Below are 20143 nucleotides of genomic sequence, written 5' to 3'. Positions count from 1 at the left end.
GACCCTGTCCCCAGTGAAGCCGGTGTCAAAATATTATCCAATTCTAGGTTAGTTAGCTTAATCTTCGGCCTGTATAACTTGCCAAACACAAATCAAATCGCCCAGGGCTGTATTGTATGTAATTTATGAGTAACAGTGGGCAAAGTAGCTTGATGTTAATGAAGAATTTTGATATTCTGCAGTATTGGAAACACCAATTCACTATAGCGTGTTGCTTCTAACCATGTAATTACTCTTTCATGTAATGGTGACTTCACCCAGCAAAATACCAAGCAATTAATAACAGCTAACAATTTTACTGATTTCAGTGGGTTTGACACAGGTTCATATAGAACTAGAATTGTTAAATTTGTTGCTGTATGGGGATTAGCAGTCACAAGTGAATTTTCCATTTTCAAATTTCCTTTCTGTATCAGGGAGAGCTGCATAAGCATTGCGCTGCTTCACATGAAGTTGAACTCAACTCCTACAAAGAGTATGCTGCCGGGATTCAGCCTGTCAGAAAGCCATCTAATGTATCTCAGTGTGGCTGGGAGCCATTTGGTAAGGCTTGTTTTTATTGAGTTTGGTTTTTTCCTTCATAATAAGGAGCTGATATTCATAATTAGGTTATTTGCCGTGTGCTATGTCGTCTTCATGTGTGGAGGGATTCAGGGGATGTGTAGGGGAAGGGTGTTTTGTTTTCTATGTTCTCACTGATTTTTCCAAAGAAAGTGAAGTTATAACCTACCTTATGATGTCTCTCCTACTTAAAATCACTTAACTGACATTATTTTACGTGTCATGGCTGTGGGAAGGTTTCAGTAGATCAATTTTAAGTCAGAAGACAGGATTTGTCTTTGGACTGTCTATAAAGGAAAAAGAGGGTGAAAAAATAAAATAAATCATCATAATTTTCTGCGGTTTTAATTCAAGATCCAGCAATCATTTAAATGAAATTACGTGGTGTTTATCTAAATTGAAACTTTTCAGAGTCCTTATCTGCCAGAAAGAATATTTTTCTCTCCATTTTAATGGAGAAAAGTGGGAGACTTTATAGCAGCATAGAGTTGACAACTTACTGAATAACTTGTGAACCTGGCCTTTCACTGAAATAGAAAAAATATTTGCCTACTTACAAATAAAGCTGAATTTAATTGCGTCTGAATTTAATAGAGATTTTTGAATCATTCCTTGACACTTTTATCACTATCAGGAACATCAATGAAGTAGAATAGTCCATTCTGTCAGTGTGCCAGTCCACTCCGGTCTATCTAGCTATCCATTCTAATTATTCTTTAATTAGCAATTAAAAAAAAGTCCTGCTCCGTTCAAAGATAATTAAAGATCTGAGCTCTGGGTTTGCTGTGTGTTAACTGCCTGCTGCAAGGTAATCTTTCTGCTGAAATTATTTAGTCCCACAAGTTTCCAAATGTATTGGGATGCAGTTAAACTTGGTTGCTGTTTCTTGTCCCTGGACCAAGGGGAGATGGAGCTTGCTTGTCTAAAACACAAGTTAGCTTTCTTAATGGAGACAGTGTCCTCTTTTTTCCATGAACACACAGGTTGTTGCAAAGCTGCTCCTTTGGGATGGCACTCTAGACTTGTTCTTTCAGCTCTGTTTTTCAGGCAACATAGCTGGCAAGCTGGGAGTAACACTGAAAGAAGGAATGCTTTAGTAACTGTGACTTTATTCTTAAAGTCAATGGGAATTGTGGCTCCTTGCAAATACACAAACTGTCTTTCTTGGCATGAGCTCAGGTTTCTTGAGGCTAGACTTGGTGTTTCTGTCTGGTGGACACCCTCCTGCTCCCTCCATCCTGCCAGCAAGTCCCATTTAGTTGTGATTGTGGTCATTTGCTGTACAAGACTTCTATCTGTGTGCCTAATGAGCTGGAAAATGAAATGTGAAAGGCTTTAACCATTTAAAATACATATATTAAGCTGATTCCTTAAAATACTATATGATGATGGATTTTTTTTTTTTTTTTTTTTAGCCATTTTGACTGTTAGAACCTCACACATTTGCAACACCTTTCTACTTCTAATAAAGTCCATTAAAGTACAGGTCTTCTTTTGTCTAAGGACCTATAAGAAAAGGGCACCTTGTTAAGAACTGATGTTTCTTCTCTTCCAAAATGCTGTTTCGAATAAGGTGTAATTAAGAAAGGGGCTACTAATATTCTCCTAATACGTTACAGGCAAAAGGGTCAGTTCCAGAGAGAGGTTTTTTTGGTTAAATAAAATGTTTTGCAAAATGCATGCATAAGTCTAAAAATGCCTATTGAAAATTGTTAGTACACATTCACTAACATTTTTCTTGTAATGTGTAAAAATGGATGGGAAGTTATTGGTACACTTAAACTGATAATTTGCTTTGAAAATTCTTCTTAGATAAGAGCAACTACAAGCAGTTACTGGGAGCACTGGATTACTCGTTTCTCTGTGCGTATGCAGTTGGAATGTATTTAAGGTAAACCTCAGTCTCTTGGAAATCTGCTTTATCACTTACTCTTAATTTATGAGGATCTGCTACTTCTGAGGTATTGTCCTTTCGTGCTGTAAAGTTTCTGATAAAGGAACTGAGAATTTGTTGCTGAGGAGAAAATACACCTCATCCTGAATCCCTATTGGTATCATACCTGTTGGTACACGAAAAGCTTCTTACCTGCACCCATCCTGACTGCCTTGTGCTTGAATGCTTTCCAGCTTGCAGTCTAGCCTTCATATGGAATGTGAAGAAATACACGCTGGAATATATGTCCTCAAACTTTATCAGTCTCCAGCTTGCACATGTAGACTGGACTGATTGCCCTGGCTTTCTCTGTCAAAGGACAGAAGCAGACACCTCCTAAAAAACAATACCAAACCCATCTTAAAATGTGCAATATTAGCTGCTGTCTGGAGGTGCTTCTTTTTATTGACTAAAACCATTGAGTGAACCTTCAGAACCAGAATCATTAGGAAGGGAGGCAAGTCTCACTTTAAGTGGCTGGAGATGTGCCACATTATGGGTCATTTGGAAAATTACTCTGTAAGTCAATGTCTTCCAGTCTGCTCCAGGTGAGTATCTCCCTGAAAGATGGTTGTGCAGATGTCAGTGCTTGGCAAGTAGGCAACATGAAATGTTTGGGTTTTTTCTGTCAAGTGCTAGAAATCACTCGTTTACTGCTGTGAAGAAAAACAGCAGTTACCAGTAAAGTTTCTCCTCAACCAGAATTAAATAACACAAAATATTCTTGATTTGTGAAGGCTTAGGGTATGATCTCATTTGTGATTATTGCCTTTCTTTTTATTTCCTTCCGCATTCCAAGTGGAATAATAGGAGAACGGCTACCTATCCGGTACTATCTGACAGTCGGGATGCTTGCTAGCGGACTCTTCACTGCAATGTTTGGATTGGGTTATTTCTATAATATACATAATCTGTGGTTTTACATAATGGCCCAGGTAGGCACGATGTTATTTAGATACTCTGAGTTTCCATGGTGCTGTTTGGTGTTGTACTGGGTTTTTTTCAGTTGCGAATGGTGATTAGTGGTTGGATGGGAGGACGTAAATGCTGGCATGCATTGTCGTTGATGACGGGCAGAAATGACAAAGTGGATAGCCCCAAATTTTATTTCTGAAAAATGTTTTTCTTTTAGTGGAAGAAAACAAATTGAAGTGTTTCAGTCTGCGTCAAATCGGTGATCAAATCTTTGCAAGCTTAATTGTGGGCGAGTTTTAAAACAAATGTATTTACTTTTGTCAGTCTGCCAAGACCTGAGTGACGCATCCTGGCTTTCTCTGCAGGAAATGATGAACAGTCTCCCACATTGGTGTGGCTGAGAACAGGCAGCTTCTGTAACGAGATTCATTGTGTGGGATATTTCAGAGCACTTGTAGATCTAACCAGGCATCACAAGAATATTTATGATGGACCTAAAATGGAATTTAGGTCAGGACCAGGATATGGTTAGCCCTTCTGAATCATTTAGGACAGATCTGCACCTTGCACTGCTGCTTTCTTTGTGTTGTTCCAGTAGCGCTTTCACCGCTGGCGCGTTTGCGTGGCATTGTGCAACGTGGCACGCAGCGATACTAACTTGGGTACTGCAACCTTTTATAACCATTTCACCAAGTCATCTGTTTAACCATGTTACTGGGCCAGCGCTTTTGGCTTGTGTGGTTTCCCAGGCAGGAGCTGGCCCCTTTAGGGTTGAGCTAACGATCTCTACCATTGCGATGGGGTCAGTGAGTCCTGTAATACCAGGAGTGGAGCCTCACCACCAGCCTAGTTAGTTTCTGTTGGGTAGGGTGAGGTTGTTTTGTTGCGTGTTCAAATGCTTGTTGTACATGTGAATTACTGTACTGTGATCTTTGTGCTAATGTGTAATCCTAGGTAGGGAGCTTTTTAGGAGTTGAGATGAATTAGAGTTATGATCTGTGCAGCATGGAGGCTGAAATAGTTCTTACTTCAGCCTGAATATAGTAAGTTAAGTTTCTCTTCTCAGTTTATTTACAGGTGTCTGTTAAGCATTTTAAAGTTAATGTTCAAAGTTATCCAGTCTCCCCTAAAGTTTTCTCTTTTTTTCGCTTTGTTTGGTTGCAAACATGCTTTGCTGTATGTTCAAGTTGAAAGAAGTATTATGTAACTGTTTGAGTGTGGGGAATTTGTTTCTCTGTTCAGTTCAGTGCAATGTGATTTTTTTAAGCATGTGATTGAATTACAGTTGTTTGTGTTTTAAATTGTAAAATAATTGGAGAGATGTAGGTAGAGCAAAAATCTCTGCAAAACATTGTAAGTTGTTTATTCTTGGAAAAGAATGCTTTCAAAACCCCCCGCTAAATTTCTAAATTCAAAGCATTTGTGTAGGCTTCCTTTTGCCAGTGCAGCACTCGGCAGGAACTGTGTAGGAACCTGACTTATTATAGGGTATGTTTGTTTATTATTATTTTTATATACTTTCAGATAGCTAATGGGTTGGTGCAAACTACTGGCTGGCCGAGTGTCGTTACATGTATTGGCAACTGGTTTGGAAAAGGAAGGTAAATAATACATAATCCAAATTTTTGGAAGTACAAATCAACACATTATGGGCTGTAATATTATAGTCAATTTTTCTTTGGCTTCAGTGATTTTCTGGGATGAAATGAGCAGTTAGGTAGATCCTTGAGAGACGTTTTCTTTGCTACACTGGTTAGTTTATCTATTGGTTTGAAATATTCTGTCTCCTGTCAAAACAGCATTCTGTGGTTGCTCTTAAGTGTGATGTTTAATTTTTCAGATGAAATATTTCGGAATTGAATTAAGACTACTTCTTGCAAGTATTAACAGTCTAAACCCACTTTCAATAAAGGCTGTTGTTATGCCATTTTAATGTGGAATTTCCCATGTTTTCATTTGTATTTCAAAGCAGTAGTCAGAGTGTAAGTCTAGAAGTATCTTTTTGTCTGTCTTTTTTTCTAACACATTCACAGAAACTTGAAAATTAATTAAAAAAATAAAATACATATGGCAACTGATTTAACCTTTCTTTTTGTCATTTTCTTTAAATCATCTTTTTTTGTTATTTCCTTAATCCTGCATAGAGATCATTCGTATTTATACTCATATTTTGTCATACCATGCAGGCGTTGTCCCTAAATTTTGCAAGAGCTGCATGCAATATCCGTTGGCGCTGGTAATGGTTGATGCATGTAGCACGTAGTAATGCTACTATAGTGACATCTGTTGTAGATACATACCATTGAATGAACATTATTGTCAATCGGTTCAAGAGAAGGACATATGAAAATTAAGTATATGCTTTCTATATAAAATCATGAGATAGTTAAGAAGATGTAGGCTCAAACTAGTTTGCCATAGTCCCTTCAGCCTTTTTGGTTAATGTTACAAAATGCGGAGAATAATAATGGTCATACAATAGTGAACAAAATTAGCAACTTTGTGCAAAACAAATAGATTTATTCAGCTTTTGCACAAAGCAACAGCCTTTACTTCTACGAGGCCAGATAGTGGAGTGGTGGTTAGGGCTCTGGTTTGAATGTCAATAATCTGGTTCTTGTTTTCATTTTCTTACAAATTCTGTGAAGCATGAGAAGACCTCTCAGATCTTGTCTTCAGCCAAAGGACAAGATTTGGTTTAGTTCATATTAGATTGCTTCTACTCAAATTGGGTAAACTCCTGCTGAGGGCAAGGCAATTTTCCCATGACTTACAAGGAAAAAAACCCCTGCTAACTGTAATGACTTCAGTAGGATTTTTGTGGTTTGCATTAGCTCAGCTGGAGTTATTCTACAGCAGCTTAATCTGGGCTTTCCAGGCAGACAGCAGTTTGTGTCTGTTAGCCAAGCTTGCACACGTGTTAACCTTCCACTAGTGCTTAGCGAGTCCAGAATGTGATCAGAAAATACTGGATTTTCTTTACCTGTCCTATACGGATTGTTTTCTTCTGCATGAGAAGTCTAACATATCCTGAAAGCATCAGGTTATGGGTGCAGTGTGTTTGCAGGAGGGCTTGCCATTCCCAGAAGCATCAGACTTAGTGTGTCTATGCTACACAACATCTGCATACTTGTATTTGTCAAAGAAAAAACTCCAAAAACTTGCAAACCCTAGTGGTGCCTTTTAATGCCATTAAATGCAGGATGAGTTCTGCCATGCACAGAGAAGTATTTAGAACAGTTCTATTAATATCTAGGCGCCTTGAAATTGCCAGATGAGAGACTGTAGCGTAAAGAAGTGGTCAGTTACAGAACAGTAAGATTCCAAATATTTCACTGACACCACAGATGAACAGTCGTTTTTTTATACACTTGTCTCGAGAGAGTAATGCTTATTGTTGGAATAATAAAAAAACCCACTACAAACATTTCTTTTAAATGCAGGAGAGGTTTGATCATGGGAATATGGAATTCACACACGTCAGTGGGAAATATCGTGGGATCCTTAATTGCTGCTTATTGGGTGTCTACGTGCTGGGGTCTCTCCTTCGTGATGCCGGGTGTTATCATTGCTGTGATGGGGATCGTTTGTTTCCTCTTTCTTATTGAACGTAAGTGCTTTAATGCGGTAGAACTATGGAGGGCTCATTATGGGTGAAGAACACCAGCTGTTTAAGCTAAATGACCCAGTGCAAAGTGTATTCCTCAAGCTATATCAGTACTTAAAGAACTTCTTCCTAGAACACTAGATGGAGAAGAACCTGTGTACATCTGAAGAGTTTATACCCTCAGACTCTGGCATACCTGAGAGTGACACTTCCACTGCCCTGTCATTAGTTCCCTGTTTTTATCAATTGTTGAAGTGTATCTTAGCAGAATGTCCCACCTGGCTGCAGTGTATGTGCTGTGCTACCATTCAACCTATGCCATCCATATTCTGTGTTATGAAATACAGAAATCAGCTGATAGAGCAAGTTTTGTCACTTTAAATTAGAAATTAAAAAGGAATGCCCTGTCTTGTCCCTACGTGGACTTGGAGATGTTAGTATGAATGTTTATTTTACTGTAACTGTGCTATCTCAACTGCAGATATAACTACAGTACTGTGAGCTGGACTGCCTGAGTAGTATTTGATGTGGTTGTGGGATGGGAAGGATACCATGGAGCACCCTTTTCTTTTTCCCTAAAGCTACAGTTACATGTTTCTACCAGGACTATTTCCGTGTTATCTGTACTGTTGGTTTATTGTTGGTAAATTACACTACTGGTAAGTGTTTTAGAGATATTCATTATGCTTGTTTTCACTGTTAACTACCCGTGGTATTGTATTTCAGATCCTAAAGATGTGAGTTGCTCCTGCACACCATCCAGTGTAAGTGAATGCTTTTTGTATTTTGATTTTTGCCTCCTAATATGCATATTTATTATGATAGTTCTGGAAATCAGATAATCTATGTGGCCCTTTTGTGCCAGGCTGTTACAACTGACCCTATGCTTGAGGGAATGGTCTGTGCTTTGCTGGTAAACCAGTAGCTTCCTTTCTGTCAAAGCAACGTGAATCAAGAGACAAATGAGTTTGTTTTAACAAAAGTTCTGGAATAGATGACCTTACTACAGTAAACCAAGTAAAACTGTTCATTTTCTTTTTTAGTTTTCTTACTTTCCTGCAGTTTTCCTGGGCATCTTCAGAGCATTGTGACCTGTCTCCTGCTCTTGCCTTCCTTGCTTAAGAGATAGCATAATGAGATAGCAGCCAACCATATGCTGTGAAGGGTCTCACTGTTTGAGAATCCTGTATTAGGCACTGCAGAAAGAGCAAATGGCCTGTTTGCTGGCATAGCATCAATGAACCGTGCTTCTGTGGGATTGGGGATGGAAGGTGGGGTGTTCCCTTGGGTGGAAGGAAGGACAGGAGGAGCACATGGCTAGGGAAAAGAGGAAGCAAGGGATGGATATGAAGCTGAGGTGACTAGACTGGAGCAGTCAGTCTGTGACAGTGAGTTTAGTCATGGTATAATATGACCTTTATTTAACCAAAATTGTCAGTAATGAAGAGCTGGGAAAAGGAGAGAGAAATAATCTGTGCCTAGTGGTATGGGTCGTGTGACAAATCAATGCTTTAGTTTTTGTGGCATTGCAGAATAATTTGGGTTGGAAGGGGTGGGACCCCTGGACATTGTATGGTCCTACCCTCTGCTTGTAGTAGGTCTAAATGTGATGTAGAATTAAATTGCTTACGGCTTGCCTGTCAAATTTTGAAATCCTCAAGAATGGCAATGCTGTTTATATGTGGTGGTTTTTTTTTAAATACACAGTTTTTAGAATGCATCAATCACGTTTTGCTGGCATCAAGGCAGTGGATCTTCCTGTTGTATGAGAGCTTATACTTAAATTTTGGCAAGGTAGCGAACTTTGCTAAGCTGTAAATACACTGTCACACACACAAACCGTGGAACACGTACTGCTGGCATCACAAGGGAAAATGCGATTCTCTTGACACAAGAGTTTGAAAAATCCAGCGTCAAGGATTGAGCGCTTAAGGCATTGATGAAGCAGGATTGAAGTGTGTGTGTGCAAATGTCTAAGCTTTCTTCGGGTTGCTGAACATTGCATGTATAATTCCTTGTGCCATTGTGGCAGCAAAACCCATAACTTTTAAAATTGTTTCTAAAAGGAAAGCTTTCTCTGTAAGTATAAGCATAAGGTTGTTCAAACAGTATTTTAAAAGTAGGTTGGAAGTGGTTGAGCTCTGGTACCAAGATGTTTGCCCAATGCTTTTGAAACAAAAGTTCATAAGAGATTTTATGTACTCAGAATTAAGTAATGTAGAAAGCCATGTCAGTGATGAAAAGCTGTGCCTTAGAAAGCTTTAGCTGCTGCGCGAGAAGATTATTGCTTTCTTGCCTCGCATAGCTGTGACCCAAGAGAAGAGGAGGGAGGCACTCCAAATAGATCAACAGAAAAAATAAAAGCAAGGAATGGGATCAAAAAAGAGAGCATTAGGAAGACCAGCTGTGTATAACTTCTCATAACAGAATACCATTTGTAGCCCACTGTCGTTTAGGAGTGTGTTTGCAGGTTCATCTCTGTTTAAATGTTCCATGAGACCCAAGCCTAGGGCAGTGATTTGCTCCAGGCTCTTTCTTCTTTGGCTCCCAGGGACCTGTGGGCAATCAGGTCTGGCACATTTTCACCTAGTTCTTTGGAAGAATACCGGGGCAGATTGGCAAAGAAGATCTTAAGGTTCCTCATAAGTAAGGGCAAATCAGGGCTGCAGGGGAAGTGTTGGAGGGAAGGTCCCAGGGAATCCCACGTGTGATTTCCAGTGCTAGGGGATTATATATGGAGATTGTCTGCACATGTGCATGTGTGAACTATAGCCCTTTAGCTGCAAGTCTCGCAGGTAGATTGTACAGGGATGATTGCTGTTTTGTTACCACTCCCCCGATAGTTTCAGATAGGTGGCTTTTTACATTTTTAAATGCTCCCTTCTTCTTGAATAGTAACTGAAGACAACTTTTCTAGTCTGTGTTATCTTTTCTTTGCCAGCTAATGGGGTTTTTTTCTTCTCATATGAAGTACTCCTGATAAAGCTTCTGAATACTTTTAATGGTCTGTGGAACTCCTGTTCTTAGTTTGTTACTGTGAGATAAGGTGTGCTCAGAATGCGCTCTGTGTTTTTCATTTAATCCTCTTTCATTTCTTAAAGGTAACTTCTGTCAAGTATGAGAATACTGTAAGTGACTCTTAGAGACTCCTAACAGGAGGCATTTTTTTCCTTAGCTTTTATGTAGTTCAGAAATGCTCCCATGAATATTTCAGCTGCTGTTTATAAAGCATAATGTTTACAGAATTTGCTGTTAGGCTTTATGGAAGTAAATGTTTATTTGTTTCAAATACACTTTTACTGGATAGCATAACTAAAGAGTTCTGCACAGTATGTTGCTTATATGTCTCAAGGAGCTGATATGGAAAAATTTGGCATTCAATATCTACTTGCTGTGATATTTTTAACAAAAATTTTGTATTTTAGGTGCTTCTTCCCCTTTCATTCACCACCCTTTCCCCCAGTCCCAGAAAAGGGACAGTGTTTGACCTAATCTTCTCTGGGGCAGCTGCAAGATCACTGTTCCAGACACAGTCTCATTGTGTAGGGATGCATTTGACCTTCTGTTTCCCTGGAAACCTTGCTCTCCAGAGCAGAAGGCATCACTTCTCCCTTCCGTGTTCCATATATTCACATCTGCAAATCTTGTAGGAGGTTTATAAGAGTGCTTCCCCGCCTGCCTTGGACCATTCTCAGATGAAGATTCACTTTTGTCTTAGGAAGTTGTACGCCATTTGAATTGCTCAAATACGTTTCTTCAGACCTGTGTGTTCTGTGAAGTACAATGGATTCTAAATCCTTAGAGAATAGGGCTCACAGCTTCTGTTTGCTGCGGGGAGGGTGGTTTTAGAAGTTAAGGAAGTTAATAAGGTAAGAATAGAAGTTCAAGAACATGTACAAATGCAGATGTGGAAGTGAGCATGTCTGACTGTAAAGAAAAAAAAAAAAAGATTGCTGATTGAAGGAGGGCTCATGTAACAAAATAGACTGTGTTACTAGTGGGAGCAAAAAATTTCAGCCGTGTTGTACAAGGGGTAGAATTTGCTGGCAGGCATAAAATGCTGGCTGTCCCTTTTTGCTCAGTCATTTCAGTGACAACCTGAACAACCCGTTTGCTTTTGCAAATAGCTAGAAGTGCTTATTCTAAGACATTAAAGAAACATACACACTTGCTTTGCTTATAAGGCTATAGCAGGTCACTTCAGACAGATGTCTGGGTTAGGTGCAGGCAGCTTCGCCAGCCGGTGCCAGAACCTGAACCTCATTGTGGAAGAATGAGGCCAGTTAAATTTATTCACGACTAAATTAAATGCTCAACGTGAGGTGAGGAGTTACGGTAGATTTATATTAAGATTTAGAGATCAGATTCATCTCTGTGTGGTGTCACTATCTTGGATAAATTTAGTCTGCTGTTTATTTGCAGCGTGATCGTGAGTGCAATATTTCTACAGAGTTTATAGTGGTGAGTAATCTGATTTCACAGAGTTGTCCAGAAGCACAGACGGAAAGCCACGCAGAGCCTTGAATGTGTGGTTCTTATTCCTTGTTTACCAATTGCTTGGGCTTCATTTGCTTGTATTCATCTTGGCTCTGATTTATGAATCTGAAGTTTGTTTCAAAACAAATATCTGAGTACAACAGAGTGCTTTTAAATGCTGGCATTAGGAGCTTAATCTATGACTTTCCAAAAGGCTATACCTATGACAGATGCAAGCGAGAAGTCGGTGTGCTTTATTAAGCATTGGTGCACTTTCTTAATGAATGTTAAAGATTAGATTTAATGGCATTTGTGAAATGTGATGATTTAGAACTGTTTTTATTGCTTGTCATCTTTTCTGTCTGTACCTTGGGGTTTTTTTGTTTTTCTTTTTTAGTAGGTAAACATATTAGTTGCAGCATGTTCATACAGACCTGTCTTTATAATTCCAGGAATTTTCTTTAATGTGACTTTGCGCTTCCAGGAAATTTAGCTCTGTTAAACTCCTGTGGCAAAGTGCTTGTAAATTTAAAAGACACCAGGCTACAATTTTTATCTTCTGAAAAGGAGAAAGAAGTCTAAGTATTAAATGTGCAGCCTCTCAGTCTAGTCCTTTTCCCCAGACAATTCCTCCTTACCACAGTAAATCTTATTTTTGACAGTCAAATGAAAAAGTCTTTCATTTTTCCCTCTGCTGAGCTGCTGAATAAAGATGTAGATGACATGTCTCAAGATAATAGATTTTCTTTCACAGGTTATTGTAAATCACTTTTTCTGACGAGAGCCTGATTTTCTGCAAGATAAAATTTAAAAATGTGTTTTATCAGACCCTGGGGGTTTGAATGTTGTTTTTCTTTGTTTTGGGGAATGCATGTGCAAGACTGCTTGTGCCTCAGCTCTGCATTGAGCAGCAGATACACGTTGTTTATCCTAAAAAGTGTTTTGCCGCCTTTGAAAGATTTGGTTGATAAATGATAGTTTATCTAAAGAATACTGCAGTACATATCCTTGTGTTTTTGTTGGGGAAGTATTACTTAGTGATTCTATTTGAATTAAAATGTTCGGTGGGAATGGGCATGCTTTTTTTATTTGTGTTGGGAGGTTTGGGGGGTTTTATTTGCGGCAGGGTTTGGGGTTTTTGTTTTATTTTGTTTTTTTTTTTTAATGTGGTATCCAGGGTGTGGTTTATAAAATGTAGGTCCATCTAGGGCCTAAAATATAGCTTGTCGCCTCGATTTCTGTACTGAGCATGCTGTGTTATGACATGAGCACGGTCCATTTCTGGATTAGAAGAATAGAGTGAGCACAAGCTAACGGGATAAATTTTTATCTTAAAATGATAGGGAAATGAAAAATCAAGGTTTTCCTGAAGTCAGTGACCTTCTGTAGTTGCTGCTAGGACCATCTGCTTATGAGAAAAAACTGAGTTTGCGATGTCAATGGAAGTTCAGTAGAGGAGAAAGCAGCTAAAGATGTGAAGAATGGCATAACTGTGCTCTGAATTCAGTATGCTGCTTCTGTATAAAACCAGTATGAAGTGAATCTTCAAATAAGTTTGTGACTGCATTTAATGTACATTGCCATAGGTCTGCGTAAGAAGTTTAAAAATCCAAAATACGCAGTCATTAAATTAAAGATGCTTCATTTGGGGTTATGTTTATGTTACAATGCACAAAAAGACTTTTTTTGCAGAGAAATGATTAATATTGATGTAGTCCTTCAGAAAACAAGCAACAAAAGTATGTTTTTTTTTGTTTGTTTGTTTGTTTTGTTTTGTCTGTGGTTTTTTTTTCAGAGTTCTAAAACCTTCCTGAATGGTGCATCTCGATTCAGAGTTCAGATGCCAGCCTTAAATGCTAAGGAAACCAGCAAACCTCAGGTAATCAGGTAAAATTTAATGTATAGCTGTAAAATAGTATAGAAGACTTCCTAAAGCTCACATGGAATATTTACAGTCGATTTAGTGTTGGCAAAGATTGCTCTTCCTTTTATTGTGCTGCAATCTACTTCCATCTTCATACACAAATGTAACTTCAGGTGAGGGAATGAAGTGTTATCTAGCAGAAATACTGCAAACTGAGCTGAATAAGATACCATGCTTACTCAATTGCTCTTATCTTGTGATCTTCATACAATTCCAGCAAAAGTAATGCACTTCAAAATGTTTTAAAGATAGCCCATTTGGAATGTTTAAACTACTTATATCATGTTTGTCCCTTTCTTGCAGTCTCACTTCTCTCTCTTTTAATGTAATAGAAGTATGTACTTAGAATATGATACATGGAGACAGAGTTTGAAATATAAGCACTTGTTCACACAAATCCTGCTTAAAATTGTAACCATAAGTGCTGGTAGTCCTCACTGGAAACTGAATTCTGGATTTGCCCATTTGTGGGCAAAAAGAGATACCATCTTGTGGTGGACGTTAACTTAAGATTTCCATTTGAAATGTCGTATTTGTGTTCAGTACACTTGGCACATCATATCCTAAGGGGAGAACTTCTTTTTCCATTTTTACAGGAAAAAAGAAACTTCCTGTTCTTTTCACCTTTGCCCATAGAATAATAGTCAGTATTCACCCGGTATAATGATCAGTGTTGATGTAAAGGTTTTGAAATTTTTGTTAAGGAAGCACTTTACTCATGATTTTGATCAGTCCAGCTTAAACCACCTCTGTACTGAGTTTATTCATGGGTTTTTTTGAGCTGCCCAAGAACAGTCTTCAGCCCAGAAACCACTTCTCAGTATTATTTCACAGCCAGCTGGAAGATAAGGGGAGAAAATGTAAGAGTATCAGCAGTGTCTTTAGACAAGTCATGAAGACAGCTAAAATACAGTCAGCAAATCAGTAGACAAAGACTTATCTTCTAACTGGGCTCGTAACTCTCTTGTCAGCCTGTGCAAAGAGTCTGCATAGCGAGTGGGCAAGGGGAATGTAGCCCCTGTCACACTGACCGGTGCTCCCTTGTGAGCAGGACAGAGGGACAACATGGGCAACACTTGCTGGCAATCCTGTCAATATTCTTTCTCCCTGGACCCCCCTCCCCATGCCAGCTGGGTTTTATGTTTGTAGTATGTAGTACTAACAAAGCTTTAAAAAGAAATTAATACAATAAGTAAAATTCCTTTTTTGTCACTGTTTGGGACCCTCTGATCTTCTACCAGTGACAAAAGATAATGCTGCTCCTGTCAAAGCCGAGTTTTGTTACACATCTTTCCTTTTTACAGTGGTTGTGTGACAGTTATGCTGAGCTGATTATCACAGCCAGCTTTTGTGCCTGTCAGCTTTTGTGCCTGTACAAACAACAGATGTTTTTCATTTATGAGCTGGTCTCCTCCAAGCACACTGGGATGGCAGCTTTTACTGATTTTTCATTGACCTCTTCAATTACTGTGAAAACAAAGCAAATATTCAGGATAGGCAATGACTGAAAGCAGAATGTGTTTTTCACTGTGTGACCCGAATACCTCTGTGTGTTCATTACTGCTTGTGTCAGGTTGGCCCCTTGAAAATTGCACAAAATCGAGGGATAATGGATCCTTCCCCAGAGATCAAGAGTCTGCCATGTGCTTAATCACACTCTCTGACAAGCTGGCAAGGCTGAACAATGTTATCTCTGCCAAGCACAAACTGCTGTTTGTATTTATCATTTAGCTATGTGCAGTATAAAAATCCCCTATTGTCAATAAAAGTTTCCAGTATGAGTTTCTAAAGAAGTTATTTGGACTTTGGTCACTTGCACTTCAATATTTAACCTGCTCTTCTTAAACAGACTTGGAGCTACCTGTCTGAGAAATGAGCAGCATTACCTCAGACAATCCTGGTTAGGGTTGCTGTGCAAACTGTGCAAGAGAGTGTCACTTAAGACACTATCTAGATGTGTCTTTCATTGAATCCAGTGGGGACCTTCACTGCTTAAGCCCTTCTTTTATCTTTTTTTTTTTTTTTTTTTTTTTATATTAATAGCTGGTGGTTTGAATTGCTGCTGTTCAAGTTTTGAAGTTGCTCCAGTAATTCAGAAGATAAATACTTGTGACGATGATAGCGATTCATATGCCATAGCATAGGTTTACAGTGCCATGTCAGAGGTCCCTAGATGTTTTTCCTGTCTTCTAGTTAATGCTTAGTTAGGGTGCAGGGTCTCCTGTGAATCCTGCATCCTATCTACTAACCCTGTGCAAATGTTTTGGATGCTGCATGGTAGCTTCTAAAATTATGCGAAGTGTCTGGTCTCAGGTGCCCAGGTGGTTGCCTAGTGTCTTCTCCTAAATGAAGTCCTTTAAATAGAGAATTTATTTAGAATCACTGAGTGTAAAATAGCAGAATTGAATGTGTCCAGCGCTTGATTTTTTTTTTTTTTTCTTTCTTCCTCCATCAGTTTACTGAACATTAATCGGAAAGTTTTCATCTTTGTAATAACCACTGGAAACTGGATGGTCTGCCATTTTATCCTTACTAACCTACAGCCAAATTTGTATTTGAGGCGTCATTCTTCACTAAGGCTTTATTCAAATGCACAAGAATTGGGAGAAAGAAGACAGTATGTAGAATGCATCCGTAGCTAGTAAAAGTACACAGCTAAGTAAGCTTCTCAGGGACCCCGTGAAAGTGAGGATAGCTACATACTGTCCTTTTTCTGAGTTGGAAAGAAATATTGAGGTCTATTTATACCTGGAATTTCTTTTTCTTTGTACAACTGTAAGGTGCAAATTCCCAGTTCTATTCTGAGAGTTCTCTTCAGTGTGATGGAGGGATAAAAATAACAACATGTCCTCATGGCTAAACTGGGATGGCTTGTTCTTGTTGAGTGATTAACTTGCTCCACAAGTATTCTTAGCAGTCAGTGGAATTACTAGAGTAAAATCCTTCTTAGTGCTAGAACAGAACTCAGAATTCACAAAAAAATTCACAGAACTCACAATTTTCACTCTGAGGGTGACGGAGCCCTCAGAGGGCTGCCCAGGGAGGCTGTGGAGTCTCTTTCTCTGGAGATATTCAAGACCCGCCTGGACGCAGTCCTGTGCAGCCTGCTGTGGGTGACCCTGCTTCGGCAGGGGGGTTGGACTAGATGACCCACAGAGGTCCCTTCCAACCCCTACCATTCTGTGATTCTGTAACTTAGGTAATATTGGTAAACTCCAGGCTTTTATGATTTCTGGATTGCAATGCTCAAATGAAACAGACATGAAAAAAATAAGTGAATGCTTAACATAAAGCACTTGGTATCTGTATTTAAATTGGTGAATAAGATAGTGTTACAGAATCTGAAAAATGGGCTTAATATTTGTACAGAAAGAGTATGATACATGCTTTTATACAGAAATGTGTTGTAATACTCAGTGGATTGTCAGTTTTAATTAGACCATATTTACGTAGTGGGGTAAGGGAAGACTGGAAAATGGTTTATTCCATTAAATCGTACTCTTAATATGTGTTTTTTGCAACTTGAAGTTGTTCCACCATAGAACAGAAACTTGATTTCATGATGGAGTATATGCACTCGGGCATAAACAACCAGGCTTGTTTCACCTGACATTCTGTATTATACTCTCTATATATACTCTGTATATCCAAACCAAGGGATTTGTAAAAGCTGTAACTTTCTGTGATAAAATAGATAAAACTAAACAAAAAAAATTATTGAATTACATGGTTCCTTGATAAGTGGTTTGATGCGTTGTTCCTTTCTTTTTCATATGGTGTTGCTGGGGAAAATTGCAGGATCCAGAGACACAGCATTTACTTACGGACAGTGAAAATTGCAGTGTGTCACTGAACTCCAGCACTGCAGTGACTGGGGGAGGCAGACATGGGACATCAGCTATCAGCTTCCTTGGGGCCTTGCAAATACCTGTGAGTACATGTGCTGTTCTTGCCTGTTCCTCTAAGAATTAAGTTTTGCCTCAGGATTCATATTGCCGTGGAGTGGCAGACGACATGAACTTTGCATCAGAAGTTTTCATTGGCATCTCTGGTGTATATAGGCTAAAGCAGATTCTGGTACAGAACATAAGGTGTGCCCATCTCAGAGGAGGAGTGAAAATTGATTAGAGTGGTCTCTTCCCCCAGTAAGCAGATGGCATAAGCTCATTGGTTGCATCTTAGAAACTACAAGCATCTAGGCTCCAGTATCCCTATGAATGGCTTCCCCCCACCTTCATTGTAACTAATACTAGAGCAGCCTATAATGTAATACTGGTCTTAGTTAATGACACAACGGGTATTAAGAGTGGAATAGCAGGCTGAGTCTATAAGCACTTCTCTGCGTCAGAACTTCCTTCCATGGCTTCCCTTTTACTCTCCTCAACGTTGTTTTTAGAAGCTTTAGTTTTAAAATCTCTTGTATGGTTTATATTGAGAAGTTTCAGACAGTCCAGACATTTGGACTGCTCATAAAAGGAAAGAAAGTTTCCTTTAGATCAAGGACCATCATTGATTGTCCTCTCAGCTTAAAGCCTAGCAGCTTCAGTAGGTTGCACAAGTAGATTATATACAGATGGATTTGGACCAGGTGTGAAGGTAGGGGAGGAAATCCCCAGCACCTGACCACTGTATTCCTGCATCTTCTCATCCTGTCCAGTCTGATCGTCTGTCGCAGACGGTTTTTGTGTGGCAGAGTGAAAGTGATGGGTAGAAAAATTGGTGCTCCTGCCACCTGGAATCTCTGTCACTCTGTGGTATTTTTCCCTTCCTGTTGTTGGGACGAGTCACAGCTGTATGCGAAGTAGAGCCAGGTGTGTATGTGTGTTGTCTGTGCAGATAACTGCAGTACTCCATACCAGGGATTTAGGAAATCTGGTTTCAAACAAAAAGACATCTGATGGTGAGGGGAATGAAGGTAGGTTAATTTGGCAGTTTAGTTGCAGCTCTATGCAATAAGTATACTTTTCATGTACCCAGCAGAAAAGAGGATGAAACAAATTAGTGTTTTAGATAGGCATATGTCCTGTCTGTAGTGTGCTGTTACCACATAATGATTTGAACTGTGTCATACTGGTTTACTGGCTTTTTGTGAAGAGTTAGACAATAAGGGAGAAATCTTAGACCCATGTGAAGGAAGGATCTAAAGAACACAAAGATATGCCAATTTCTCTGGAATACACTCCAAACCTGCTATAATGCTATATAAAAACCTCTTTACCTGAGCAAGATAAGTGGTGCAGGTGTTCCAGACGGTATCAAGTCCTTCCTGTTCATTTTAGTGTTCTCTCTTTGGTCAATTCAGTACAATTAAGAGAAGAGAAAACACGTAAGTAAAATACCACAGTCTGCTCTGATTATAAGCTTTGTGCTCTCAGGGGAAGAATGCTTCTTAGGAATTATGGAGAGAAAAAGAAAAGCCTAAATGCTGCTTAGAAACCATTTTCATAATGATCTTTGAAAGCAAATAGCAGCTCTGTCAAGATACTAACTTCCTGTTTTCTTTATTCTCTCAGGGAGTCATAGAGTTCTCCCTTTGTCTTCTGTTTGCAAAGCTGGTGAGCTATACCTTCCTCTTCTGGCTTCCCCTCTATATCACAAATGTAGGTAAGTATCACGGTGAAGGGATACAGAATTATGACTACGAAGTGTCTGAAAATATGAGCTTGAAATAGATAAGAAAATAAACATTACTGCTTCTGAAATAGGCTGTCTTTGCTACAGTAGCAGGAGAGTTGTAACTCACTAACTAACATATTTCTCAGTTTTGTGAATTCAGTATTATGAGAGAGTATTTTCAAAACAAACAAAAAAATAATCTGGCTTATTTTCGACGATTCCAAGCTCAAACGCTGTGTCTTTGGCTCTTGCAAACCAATCAAAAAGGTTTACTTTCTAATAATGTTTTTACATAATTGAAGTGCCTTGTTAAAACATACACAAAAAGTCTAAATTAACTTCTCTATCTGTTAAGTACTGTTGTTTTGTTTTGTGCTGTAGAGTGCAGAGAAGGGCATTCTCCCTAGCCAGAGAAATTCATGTTCTTGTGAGTCATGATGTGACCGTTCAACCCCCAGCTAACAAAAAGGCTGTGCTGGACAAGTATGGCAGCAGCAACCAGCAGAGAGGCAGGCTAAACACCCCATGAAAATACAGAGAGCTGCAAATCCTAGAGCTAAAGGCTGTTGTGTGTGGACTCCAAATAGCAAGAGCTCCTGTAGGACTGGGTACCTTGAAAGCAGCGGATGTTTAGTAGAAAGGTTACTGATATTTACTACAGTACTGCTATCTGTGCCGTGGCAGGTGTTGGTGAAGTTATGGTAGTGCCACTGACAACAGTGTTTTAGCACATACTGTTCTTTGCATTTCAGAGACTTTAATAAAAGTAAATACCAACGGGGTTTAGAAATTCATCTCCTTTTGAAACTTCACCCTTCACACAGTAGGACTGGATTGCCCAGCTTTGTGTACTTCTGGAAATCTGACCCTGTAGTGTATCAGTAACTACATTAGATTAAATGTAAGCATATGCAAACAGTGGTCCTCGCTGCCAAACAGTGGAGTTGAGGAAATCACTCTCTCTTTGTAGTCCCCCTAAACTGCACAGGACATGTTGTGCCAAGCAGGATGGCCAGATGTAATTTAATGATGAATATTACTGGTCATGTGATGGATGCCTGCAGCATGAGGCTCTAGAAGTGATCCAAATGTACCCTAATCATGCTTTTAG

At 39.2% G+C, this 20143-nt stretch overlaps 1 protein-coding gene across 12 annotated transcripts in view; it reads left to right on the top strand.

Moving 5' to 3' along the window:
- Positions 1 to 20143, top strand: part of SLC37A1 (solute carrier family 37 member 1) — a 39902-nt gene that overhangs the window by 6019 nt on the left and 13740 nt on the right. For all 12 annotated transcript variants that reach the window (XR_012765133.1, XR_012765123.1, XR_012765127.1 and 9 more), the window contains 9 exons: positions 417 to 543; positions 2374 to 2452; positions 3294 to 3429; positions 4934 to 5010; positions 6853 to 7019; positions 7743 to 7780; positions 13288 to 13371; positions 17215 to 17346; positions 18930 to 19020. Coding sequence is in view for 1 of the 12 variants with exons in the window: in XM_075431485.1 (XP_075287600.1) it covers positions 417 to 543; positions 2374 to 2452; positions 3294 to 3429; positions 4934 to 5010; positions 6853 to 7019; positions 7743 to 7780; positions 13288 to 13371; positions 17215 to 17346; positions 18930 to 19020 (931 nt within the window). In the remaining 11 variants the exon portion in view is untranslated. The remainder of the gene's footprint in view (positions 1 to 416; positions 544 to 2373; positions 2453 to 3293; positions 3430 to 4933; positions 5011 to 6852; positions 7020 to 7742; positions 7781 to 13287; positions 13372 to 17214; positions 17347 to 18929; positions 19021 to 20143) is intronic.

This window comes from Opisthocomus hoazin, chromosome 1 (genome assembly GCF_030867145.1).
Source record: "Opisthocomus hoazin isolate bOpiHoa1 chromosome 1, bOpiHoa1.hap1, whole genome shotgun sequence".
Lineage (NCBI taxonomy): Eukaryota > Metazoa > Chordata > Aves > Opisthocomiformes > Opisthocomidae > Opisthocomus > Opisthocomus hoazin.
This window is presented reverse-complemented; position numbering and strand designations above follow the sequence as displayed.